General features: G+C 47.5%; 1 protein-coding gene across 2 annotated transcripts in view; it reads right to left on the reverse strand.

Moving 5' to 3' along the window:
* EFCAB6 (EF-hand calcium binding domain 6) overlaps window positions 1-12208 on the reverse strand; it is a 248861-nt gene that overhangs the window by 212018 nt on the left and 24635 nt on the right. For both annotated transcript variants that reach the window (XM_023257575.2, XM_023257574.2), the window contains exons 4-5: window positions 11538-11683; window positions 2712-2923 (exon numbers count right to left, since the gene is read on the reverse strand). In XM_023257575.2, coding sequence (XP_023113343.2) covers window positions 2712-2923; window positions 11538-11683 — 358 coding nt within the window. The remainder of the gene's footprint in view (window positions 1-2711; window positions 2924-11537; window positions 11684-12208) is intronic.

The raw sequence follows: 12208 nt of genomic DNA on the forward strand, positions 1-12208 counted from the left end.
CAAGATATTATAAGAAGTCTACGTCTACATCTTGTCACAGAAGAGGAGGAGAAAAAGGCAGAGGAATCCTCACTTCAAATGAGATTATGGATACGTGTAAAATGGGGGAAACAGCGCAAAATTTTGTAGAAAAGCATCACCCAAATAAGGCTATAGCAGTGCGAGTGATGAATCTGTTGAATGACAACGCAATGTCACATTTCTGTGAAATCCTCAAAAGAAGGCAAAAGCAAGTGTTATTGGATATATTCCTTGTTAAAGTTGCATGAAATGAAAAAGATTCCATTGAGCCAATAGATATTAGTGATTCCGTTAGTGATAGTGAAAGTCGTCCTACACAATAACCCTCCTCTCTCTTGTCTCCTCATACCAGCCAAGAAGGTTTTCAAAGGTAAGTGCAGGGTAATTTGTTTATTTTGCTTTATTTTTTCTTTATTATTTTGTATTATATTACAGTATTGTAATCATTTTTATGTGAATATTTTTGGGTTGTGGAACAAATCATCTGAGTTTCCATTATTCCTTATGGGGAAATTTGCTTTGATATACCAGTGCTTTGGATTGCAAGCATGTTTCCAGAACAAATTATGCTCACAAACCACAGTTTAACTGTACACTCAAGTACAAAGAACTAGAAAAATGTGACCCTCGTTAAGGGAAAAAAACCAATGCAGGCCAACCCTGAGACAATCCAGATACTAGAATTATCATTCAAGGACTTTATTAATTTTTATTTTAGAGAGAGAGAGAGCACAAGTGGAGGAAAAGGGCAGAGGGAGAGAGAGAAAGAGAATCTCGAGCAGGCTGTGTGCTCAGCATGGAGCCCAACGTGGGGCTTGATCCCACAACTCTGGGATCATGAGCTGAGCCGAAATCAAGAGTTGGATGCGCAACCAAATGAGCCACCCAGGTGCCCCTCACTCAAGGACTTTAAAACAGCTATTTTAACCTTGCTTAATGAATTAAAAGAAATACACCCATAATTGAAGAAAAGAATGTAAGCATATGAATAGAAATTATAAAAAAGAACCAAATGGAAATTCTAGAACTGAAAAAACACTATGTCTAATATTCAATATTCACTGGATGAGCTTACTAGCAGAACAGAGATGTAAAGAAAGAGCCACTGAACTTGAAGACAGATCAACAGATCTTATCTCATCTGAAAAATAGGGAAAAAAAGATTTAAAAATGAACAGAGCCTCAAGGGTCTGGGGACAATACCAAAATGTCTCAGAGAAGATAAAGGAAAAATATATGTATTTGAAAAGAATGGCTACAAACCCCACATTCAGTGAAAAACAAAATTAAAGGAAAAGAAATCCTTGAAACAGTACCATGGTATGCTCAAGAAGAAACAACAAATAGGTCTACAATTTCATTTTAAATCAGCCAAAGGAAGAAGAGCCAGTCCCTGAGATTAAGACTAGAATTCAGGAACACCCAAAATTCTCTGGGCTGTTGGTTTTCCTAACACATAATTCCCCTGTGGTAAAAGAAAGCAAACTGAGTTGGGTGGAGGTAGTCACCAAATTCTAGAAGGAAATAGGCTTTTAAATACTATAAAATGCCAGACTCTGATGAAGAAGTAATGAATGAGTAAAAATATGTATATTTGTGTGTGTGTGTGTGTGTGTGTGTGTGTGTGTGTGTGTGTGTTTGTGTGCATGTGCCTGTGTGTGTGTGTACAAATTAATAATTGGGTTATTGGGTTGGAAGGCACACTACTGATATTCCCAACCAACTTTTCTACTTTATATTATGACATCGCTCCCTATGGATTTGAGAGTGTTTAATTACTATTGTATTGTGCATTCCTTTTTTAAAGGCCCTGAGGGCTCACCCACCAAATGTTGACTATTTACAGCCCCCTGGTATGGTACCCCACCGGAAGGCCCAAGGGCCTGTCCTCCATATCCCTCCCCAAGTAACTGCATCTTCCCTGCTGCAAACCTTGGCCCCCTATGGCTTCCAGGACAGAAGCCGAACTCCTTTGCATGGTACTTTTCAGGACTGGCCCCCCTGTCCACAACTTGACACATATCCCTTTGCTTCTGATACAAACAGCACTACCCAGTTCCCTGAACAGACATGCCATGCTGATTCTGACATGCATGATTTCACCTGGGCTATTATTCTCTCTGCCTAGAATGCCCTTCTGTTTTTTCATCTGGCTAATATCCACCCCTCCATCACAACGTGACCAAAAACACCGCTTCCTCCCCAAAGCCTTCTTGGACAACCACCCCATTTTTAGGTAACTCTCCTGCCTATAATGCCCACGCTTAGCAACACTTGCAAATACGTCTCATGGGACTGGGACCCCCTCAAGGGCAGGCCTGCATCTGATTGCTCTGCATTGGGTTCAGCATACAGTAGGTGCTCAATAACCATTCAATGCAAGAACAAATGCCAAAATACTAACTTCCAAAATATGAGTTGACCAAATACTCTTTATGTGGAAGCCTTTAAAAAAAAAAAAAAAAAAACTAAAGGAAACAGCTGTACCAGTGGTCCACACAAAATATGACTCGCGTCCGTGTTGATCACCCCACATCCGCCAGATTTAAACTGAATTGTGAAAAATAAACAAAACTTGAACCACTCACTTGGAACCGTGGGGGGAAAAACCAGAACACAATGCCCGCTGCAGTAACCAACCCCATCGTTTCCAGAACTGGGTTATTCTAAGTCGCTTGTGCATACGGTACCTGAGCCAGGACATCTTGAAACTGTTCTCTTGTGAGAGGCATCAGGAAGGTTGTGATAATTCTTTTCAGCTCACTCTTCGACACTGTCATGTTGTGATTGGTATCGAGCAGCTGAAAGGCCTTTCTCAACTCGTCTCCTTTATCGGTAATTTTTTGAAATAAAATCCGTTTGACATCTAAGAAGGACAGTATCGGATTTGCCATAGCAGTGGCTGTCAAAGAGATACAGTTGTTTATTAGACGTGCTTAAAGCAAAGATCTCCAAAACCACTTCACTGCGGACTAGGATCCAACAAACTTCTAAAACACTCTTTCTTCTACTGTATCTCACTTTACGCATCTAAGCATTGCTTGACTTGCAACAACGAATCTACGGCCATTTTTTACCTCTGAAATCTGGTCAATATAAAATAACAGTAATCACATTAAAGAGAAAAAGCAGACTGACTGGGAAGATGGCGGCGTAGGAGGACGCTGGGCTCACCGCGCGTCCTGCTGATCACTTAGATTCCACCTACACCTGCCTAAATAACCCAGAAAACCGCCAGAGGATTAGCAGAACGGAGTCTCCGGAGCCAAGCGCAGACGGGAGGCCCACGGAAGAGGGTAGGAAGGGCGGCGAGGCGGTGCGCGCTCCACGGACTGGCGGGAGGGAGCCGGGGCGGAGGGGCGGCCCACCGGCCAAGCAGAGCCCCCGAGTCCGTCTTGCAAAAGCGGAGGGGCTGGACGGAGTGTGTTCCGACAGCAAGCGGGACTTGACATCTGGAAGGTCATAAGCTAACAGCTCTGCTCGGAGAACGGGAGGGCTGGAGGACAACGGGAGGGAGAGTTGTTGAGCCCCGGACGACAGAGCTCAGCTTGGCGGGGAACAAAGGCGCTCGCCAGCGCCACCTCCCCCGCCCATCCCCCAGCCAAAATCCCAAAGAGATCCAGTTCCTGCCAGGGAACTTGCTCGCTCCGCGCAAACACCCAACTCTGCGCTTCTGCGGAGCCAAACCTCCGGCAGCGGATCTGACTCCCTCCCGCTGCCACAGGGCCCCTCCTGAAGAGGATCACCTAAGGAGAAGCGATCTAAGCCTGCCCCTCCTGCCCCCCCCCCCCCGTGCACCTTGCCTACCCACCCCAGCTAATACGCCAGATCCCCAGCATCACAAGCCTGGCAGTGTGCAAGTAGCCCAGACGGGCCACACCACCACACAGTGAATCCCACCCCTAGGAGAGGGGAAGAGAAGGCACACACCAGTCTGGCTGCGGCCCCAGCGGTGGGCTGGGGGCAGACATCAGGTCTGACTGCGGCCCCGCCCACCGACTCCAGTTATACACCACAGCACAGGGGAAGTGCCCTGCAGGTCCTCACCACGCCAGGGACTATCCAAAATGACCAAGCGGAAGAATTCCCCTCAGAAGAATCTCCAGGAAATAACAACAGCTAATGAGCTGATCAAAAAGGATTTAAATAATATAACAGAAAGTGAATTTAGAATAATAGTCATAAAATTAATCGCTGGGCTTGAAAACAGTATACAGGACAGCAGAGAATCTCTTGCTACAGAGATCAAGGGACTAAGGAACAGTCACGAGGAGCTGAAAAACGCTTTAAACGAAATGCATAACAAAATGGAAACCACGACGGCTCGGCTTGAAGAGGCAGAGGAGAGAATAGGTGAACTAGAAGATAAAGTTATGGAAAAAGAGGAAGCTGAGAAAAAGAGAGATAAAAAAAATCCAGGAGTATGAGGGAAAAATTAGAGAACTAAGTGATACACTAAAAAGAAATAATATACGCATAATTGGTATCCCAGAGGAGGAAGAGAGAGGGAAAGGTGCTGAAGGGGTACTTGAAGAAATAATAGCTGAGAACTTCCCTGAACTGGGGAAGGAAAAAGGCATTGAAATCCAAGAGGCACAGAGAACTCCCTTCAGACGTAACTTGAATCGATCTTCTGCACGACATATCATAGTGAAACTGGCAAAATACAAGGATAAAGAGAAAATTCGGAGAGAGAAAAAGCAAAGCAAAGATAATCTTCCCTGTACAGGACATGTATCATCATAAGCAAAGAACATGGTCTTCAGAAGAAAATTCAATCAGAACAGTATCATTTCAAATAAATCTTCAAAATATCATATCCACTTTTCACCCCCTTGCCACTTTTTGAGGGGAAAACGTGTAACTCTCAAATCTAGATCATTTCCCTTCCCAAGACAAGGAAGGGATGAGAATGGCTGGCCCCTGGAAGGTAATGAAAGAATGTCAGAAGGTGCTAAATAAGTTCCCGGAGGCGGGGGGGGGGGGTGCACTTCCTGGGAGGAAAAGCAGCCACGTGGGGCCCGTGGCGCTGTAGATCCCAGGGGTCCCCGTGTCACCAGAGGAGAGCTGACACACCCCAGCCTCCATCCTCTCTGTCTAAGATGGAAACGGCCGTGGGAACAAGTAAATACAGTAAGTACAAATCGACTCATGGTTGTCAGTCAGTTTCTGCCCTCAGTTTCATAAGCATGAAAGCAGTTTCTGTCAGTCAGTTTCATAAGCATGAACACGTGATTGTTCCCTTTTGATATTTTACAACCTTCAAGAAAGAGGAGCCTAAAACGAAAGGTAGTTTGGTCAATCTGTTCTATTGACTTATGAGATCGCAAAGGCTTGGTGACTACAGTTTACTCAGTAGCTTTGCTTTACATAGTAAATTCTGGATGTGTGTTAAATGTCTTTAATGTCATCTCTTCTTTTATAAACTCACTCACAAGCAGGAGCCAGGGAAGGATGATTCTAGTTATTTCCCTTCAAATGAGAATTTCTTATCCAGGTATCATGCCTCTCTGGCATGAGCTTTCACCGATGTTCACCTTCCCTGATGCTCGCCGAGCACCCGGGAAGCCTATGCCAGGTGCTGGGATGCCTTTCGCTCACCATGCCCACTGCCTCCTTGGGGAGGGGCACACATAACCAGGACCCACTGGAGACCTAGAAAAGAGGGTGGCTGGTTTGGGGTGACAGGCTGAAGGTCTCAGGAAAAGCTGCTTACAAGAAAGAGGTGACAACTTCAACTGGAACTTGGTGCTCCCAACAGTGAGAGAGGCTAGAAGCAGGGGGTACTGTGGAGGACAGCCAGTTGAGGCAAACGGAGGGACAAGCATAGGAGGCATCAGCCCAGAGACGAGACTACGAAAGTCAGCAGGAGCCAAATCCCAGGGCTTCATGCTCTGGTCATGGGACGCCAAGCTGGGACTTCCATCGAGAGAATGACATCACCCAATTTTCATTCTTAAACTGAATTCTGACATCACATGTAGGAGGGACAGAAAGGGGAGGACCCAGTGACAGTATGGAGACATGTCGTTAACTAACAGCATGCTCAGGCATGTATTAATGGAGGTCTACCCTAAGATGATGGGCACGGAGGGAAAAGTAGGAGTGAATGAACGAGAAGTTGAAATAGACCAGGTAAAGTCCCTATTGCTCCAATGGCAGATCTGTGAGCAAAATATACGATAATTGCTCTTCCAACCTTCTACATTTACAGGAGTTTGTATATAGCAATACATACTGGAACGGATGAGAAAAAAGTTTATGGGAAAACTAATGAACTCATTTTGGGATCTCTGAGTGGGGATGTCCACTTGAAAGCTGAACACAAACATTTAGAGATCAGAAGTGGGGGAACTGGCCATGAAGAGAAGAAGGGAGCCCTGAGAAAGACTGACTTTTAAGGAAGGATAATTCATTCATTCAAAAAATATGTATTGAGCACCCATCATATTTCAGCCAATGCTCTAGGCACTGAGGTACTACAGTGAACCAGACAAAGGAGATCAGCTCCTGTAAAGCTTAGAATCTGGAGGAAAGAGTAAAGACAAGGAACAGATAATCAATAAGCGATAAAATAATGGTAGGCAGTGCACATGCCACAAAGACGGTGAGAAAGAACAAGGCGAAGAGCCAGGGGGGAGCTGTTTTAGGTGCAGTAGTCAGGGAAGTCCTCTCTAGGTGTTTGATGAGCTGAACCACAACGATAAAATGGGCCAGCCAGACGAGAAGCTAGAGGGGACACAGCATGCGTGTGTCGCGTGAGACGGAGGGCAGAAATTGCTGAGATCAGGGTGGGTGGTGCTTCAGTGTCTGCACAAGAACCTGGGGTTGTCTCTAAATGCAACGGGAAAGCTCGGGAGAGTTCAAGCAGGGCGGTGAACCCCTCTAACCTACCTTGTCTTCAAAAATCACTCCGGCTGCTGTGTAGAGAGTAGATTACACAGGGGCAAGAAATGAGGAAGAAGACCAGAGAGCAGGCGATTGCAAGGGTCCGAGAAGAGGTATCTGTGGCTTGAACCAGGTGGTGGCCCTGGATGTGGGGCAGGGGGGGAAAGTAGACAGACGGGAGGTATAGTCAAGAGACAGAGTGGACGGGGTTTTGCTGATTGATCGGCTCAGCAGGGCAGAGCCTGAAGAAACCAAGGATAACTGGGGGCTGGGCTCGAAGAACCACATAAATGATGGTGCTATTCACCGAGATGGAGAACGCCAGGAACGAAGAGCTCTGCTTGGCCGGCTCACGGTTGAGATGCCCATCAGATGAACCCAGGCAGAAAGGTCAGAGAGGCACCTGGAGATTCGATCTGGAGCTCAGGAGGGAAGTCAGAACGGGGCTATCGCTCTGGTTATGCATGATGCGTAGAGATGCGGGGACGTGGAGTCAGAGGCTCACCTGGGAGGGAGCAGATGCGGGGAAGAGGACTGAGTAGGAGCCCCCAGCGTGAAGTGACCTAAACGTCCCAGATTTCCAGGGGCCCCGCCGGCCCCCCCCCACTCCATTTCTGTCCCCGGAATCTCAGAAGCAGCCAATCCACAGGGAGGGGCTGCATGGCTCCATGTGGGCTGGTGAACCCGGTTTCGCCCTCTGCCCACCCAGCCCCGAACTCCTCCTCCGGCCCCAGGGTCATGGAGGAGCCTCTCTTGTCAATTTATGTCTCCACCTTGAAACCTTTTTTTGGAGTTTTCACGTCTAGTTTTAGTTGCTTCCCAAGAAGCACCATCTTTGCAATCAACAATTCTAATTTAAAAGTCATCAGAAATATTGGTTTGAAACTGGTGGACAGTAAAAGGAAAACTCACGTGCCTAACGCGCCTCCCAAGGTTTGAAAGGAAAGCAGTAACGACACTCACATAATCGGCTGGTGGGAATATAAATTGATATCATCTTTCCGAAGGGCAAGTTGACAACCTTTTCTGCATCCGTTTAGAATATACAACAGTCACAAGAGACTGTCATTCTCACCCTAACAATGAGAACAAGTGGGATGCTCAGTTTTAAGCCCATCAGAGAACTGAGGGACGCCAACAACCTAAATTCCGGAAAGGGCAAGCCACTCCTCAGAGGGGACGGACCCGGGACCCTTTTACCCTTGCAGGAGCAGGGGAAGCAGAGCACATTCATTCTCGACCGGGGTGAGGGAAAAAGAACCAACTATTCAGCGGCCGTCCGGGGACAGGTGTGATGGGCTGAGGCCGTGGGGCCTCAGCCACAGGGCAAGTCCGCGCCCGGCCTCCTGGGCCTTCCCGCGGGGGTGGAAGTGGCACCCCACTGCTGGGGACGAGGTACGGGGCTGTGACGGGGCCCGGGTGGGCAGGCTCTTCCCTGAGTGTAAGGCACCTGCTCACCAGAGGCTGAGGACAGAGCGCGAAAGCAGAGGCGAGTCCCTAAGGCTGAGCCCACCTCAGAGTGCAGAGTGGAGGCAGGCAGGCAGGGCAGAGACAAGCCTCCTCAGGAGCAGAAAACTAGGAGCTGGGCTGGAGGACAGAGAACCCCCACCCCAGAGACCCTCCGAAACCGGCAGGGGGCGCCGTAAAGCAGAGGGCCAACCCGGCACCCGGACGGGGCAGCGCTCGGATGTCCAGATCAAAGCATCTGAAAACCAGGGGCAGCTGCAACCGAATCCAGACGAGAGCTCAGTTTGGAGATGAAATGGAGACAGCCCATCTCACTTGAAGCCTGAGAGAAGAGGCGTTCAACAGCGTCTTCTGCTTCCTCCGCGCTCCACACAAATGTGTGCCGTTAAATCTTTTTAAAACTGCGAGACAAGTGAAATGAGAAAAGGTGACCTAACCCAGAGCGAAACCAGAGGAGCCACAGAGAGAACAGATGGAGAAGTGATCAGGTGTGCAAAGCAGGAACGGCGAACACGTTCAAGAGATGACAGGCAAACCCAACAACACGCTGAATATACAGGGGATTTCGGCGGGGAAAAGGAAAACTGTTCTCGACAGCACACCGCAAAGCTGGAAATTAAAAGTATAAGATCAGAAGTAAAAAGAAAAAACTCATTTGATCTGCTTAACCGCAGACTGCACACGATAGAAGAAAAGCCTCATGAATATAAAGTCAGGTCAAGAGCAATCCTTCAGATTGGAACATAAAGCAAAAAACCGTTTTAAAAGGAAACAGGGGTCCCAGGCCTGTGGTTTTCCCCATGAACAGCGCTCATTTAATATGAATTATGCAAGTACATCACCTCCATGTGCACCACCAGGCAGGAGACAGAGGGCAGCCAAACACTTCATGGTCCCCACCTTCGGGGAGGCAAAAGGTGCCAGGAGACTTTTACTTTAAACAAGAAAAAGGAATTCAGTACTGAGAATCACCACCAGTAAAAACGGAAGGCAAGTGGCCAAAGGGAAAAGCAGGCACTGACGGCACGTCAGGCAGGTGAAGGACCAGGACCTTCCATACAAAGAGAGCGCCCACGAGTCACCCGAAGACCAGCCCACAGCAGGGGAACGGGCAAAGGATATCAACAGGCGGCTCACAAAAGAGGGACAGAAAGCTGGCAAACTGGACAATCAAAGTTCACCTCCCCGTTCAGGAAAGGCAAGTGGACACAACAGAATCCTGCTTGTGCGTGAGGCGACGTAAGAGGCGAAGTTCTGGGTTAGGATACTTCGAGGTCCACACTTTCAAGTGTTCCTTGCGGGGATGTCCAGGCACACACTTCCGAAGGCCGATGTGGCAGAGCGCAAGAGGCTCGGCGGGAACACCCCTCGATCCACGCTGCTCTGCAGGATCAGAAAGGTCAGCTAAGACGTGTCCAGAGGGCACCGGACACGCGGGGCTGCTGAACGGTGTCGGCAGCTGCTGGCCGACCCCCATCTATTCTCCCCTTTTCCCTCGGAAACAGAAATGCTCAAATTTTGGCAGACATTCGGCCACCTAGAGATCTGTATTTCCAGACTCCCGGGTAGATGCCTGTGACCCTGCGAATCACTGGGAGGAAGCACAGTGTCCAGTCCGACTTGACAGGAATGCCTTTCCCCCCCTCACAAGGCAGAATTCAGGGCATCCGTGCCTTTGTCCCCTCTGAGGCCTCCTGGCACCTCGGGCTGTGTGCTCGCTATGCTTTCCGCACACGCACTTCCGTTCTGGTAGCGTTTGCCTCAAGCCACCAAAATTCTTTACTCCCCCCGCCGCCCCGGACTGTGAGTGCCATCAGGGCAGGACCTCTGCTGGGCCCACCTCTTTATCCTCAGTACCTATGACAGTTCTTGTCACATGTCAGGGCTTAGGAAATGTTCAGGAAAGAAGGGAGGGGAGGGAGAGGGGGGAGAGATGAAAAATATCTACTTTGGGGAAATGATTACGTTGAATTTTACTGCTTTAACACTGAGAGATGCAAACGAGTTTAAAACTTACATCCACACAAAAACCTGCACGGAAACGTTTACAGCAGCTTTATTCATGAGTGCCAAGATGTCTTTCAGTAGTGAACAGATAAGCTAACCGTGGTACATCCATGTAAGAGCATATTTTTCAGAGGTTAAAAACTGGGCTACTGCCTCGTCAAAAGACAGGAAGGAGCTTAAGTGCGTACTGCTAAAGGAAAGAAGCCCGTCTCAAAAGGCTCTATACGATACGATCCCAACTTGATGACATTCTGAGAAGGCAAAACTATGGAGACAGTAAGAAGACCAGTGGTTGCCCCGATTAGGGGCGGGGAGGGATGAATGCGTGGACCACAGGGGATTTTGTGGCGCAGTGAAATGATTCCATGTGATATCGTCATCCTGGACACGTGCCATTGTATGTTTATTAAAACCCAGAGGATGCACAACACAAAGAACAACTCGACTGTAAACTGCAGACTTTGGTCACTAACAACATATCAATAACGGCACATCAATCGTAGCAAATGCACCTCACTAATGCAAGATGTCAATAGTAGGGAATGGGGGGGGGGGGGCGCCTGGGTGGCTCAGTCGGTTAAGCATCTGACTTCGGCTCAGGTCATGATCTCACGGTCCGTGAGTTCGAGCCCCGCGTCGGGCTCTGTGCTGACAGCTCAGAGCCTGGAGCCTGTTTCAGATTCTGTGTCTCCTTCTCTCTCTGCCCCTCCCCTGTTCATGCTCTGTCTCTCTCTGTCTCAAAAATAAATAAACGTTAAAATTTAAAAAAAAAAGAGTAGGGAATGGGGATGTATGGAACTCTCTGGACTTCAGCTACATTTCTCTGTAACCCTAAAACTACTAAAATAAAGAGTCCCTAATGAAGAAAAACTAAGTAAGGAGATATACTAGGGAACACGGTAATTTTGGAATCACACTGTCTGGGTTCAAATCTTGATCCTGCCACTTTAAAACTATATAACTTCTGGGCAAGTGGTTTGATCGAGCTGTGTCTCCGTTTCCCCATAAAGAATATAAGGACAGTAAGAGAGTCTACTTCATAGCTCTGTTGCATGTGGTTAAAGGATATGTGAAGCTTTTGTACAGAATCTGGTACATACTAAACACACTTAAGTAATATCTACCGTTAGCATTATTTCTTCATGAATACTCACTTGAAGAAGGTCTAAACACACGTTGGGAACCATTCCTTGAATACACTCTACACGGTGAAGAGTGAGGTCTTAAATTCATGAACTTGTGTGTGGGAGGATACGAAATATGCCAGTCCTGTATAACCGCCATTTTGCACATTAAATCCCTGTGACATAAAAGAAAGCAGAGTACGTTACTTTTGAGCACACATTACAAATGTGGCCAACCTCCTCCCTATTCCTCTTCCAAAAGGACAGCTGGAGACTCTAACAATGCTAGTCGTGACCTTCTTGCCAATGTTTCAAAAACTCTTCTTAAAATGAACACAAGGTCATGATTTTAGACTCATTGTTTTTAGTGGATCCAATAGTTTTCAAAAATGGGGAAATAAGGAAGTTCTTGGGTAGGAAGATCCATCCGCATCTTGACTACCACTGGCTCATTCCTTTGGTGGGAGTAAGGATGGAAAGTTTGGATTCCCTATGCTCGCCTCAAGTGCCTCACTGCATACCCATCCCAGAGGCAGAGCAGACGGCAAGAGCACCAACAATGGTTCAGTAAGAACCTCTGAAAATCCTCTCCTCCATGAAGACAATAAGAAAACTGGCAAAACTCGTCAGAACCAACTTTTTCAGAACTCTGGAAATTAACCAAAGGTTTGCAGAAATCTAGGGAGCCCTCATTCATAAAC

The sequence above is a fragment of the Felis catus genome, chromosome B4 (genome assembly GCF_018350175.1).
Source record: "Felis catus isolate Fca126 chromosome B4, F.catus_Fca126_mat1.0, whole genome shotgun sequence".
Lineage (NCBI taxonomy): Eukaryota > Metazoa > Chordata > Mammalia > Carnivora > Felidae > Felis > Felis catus.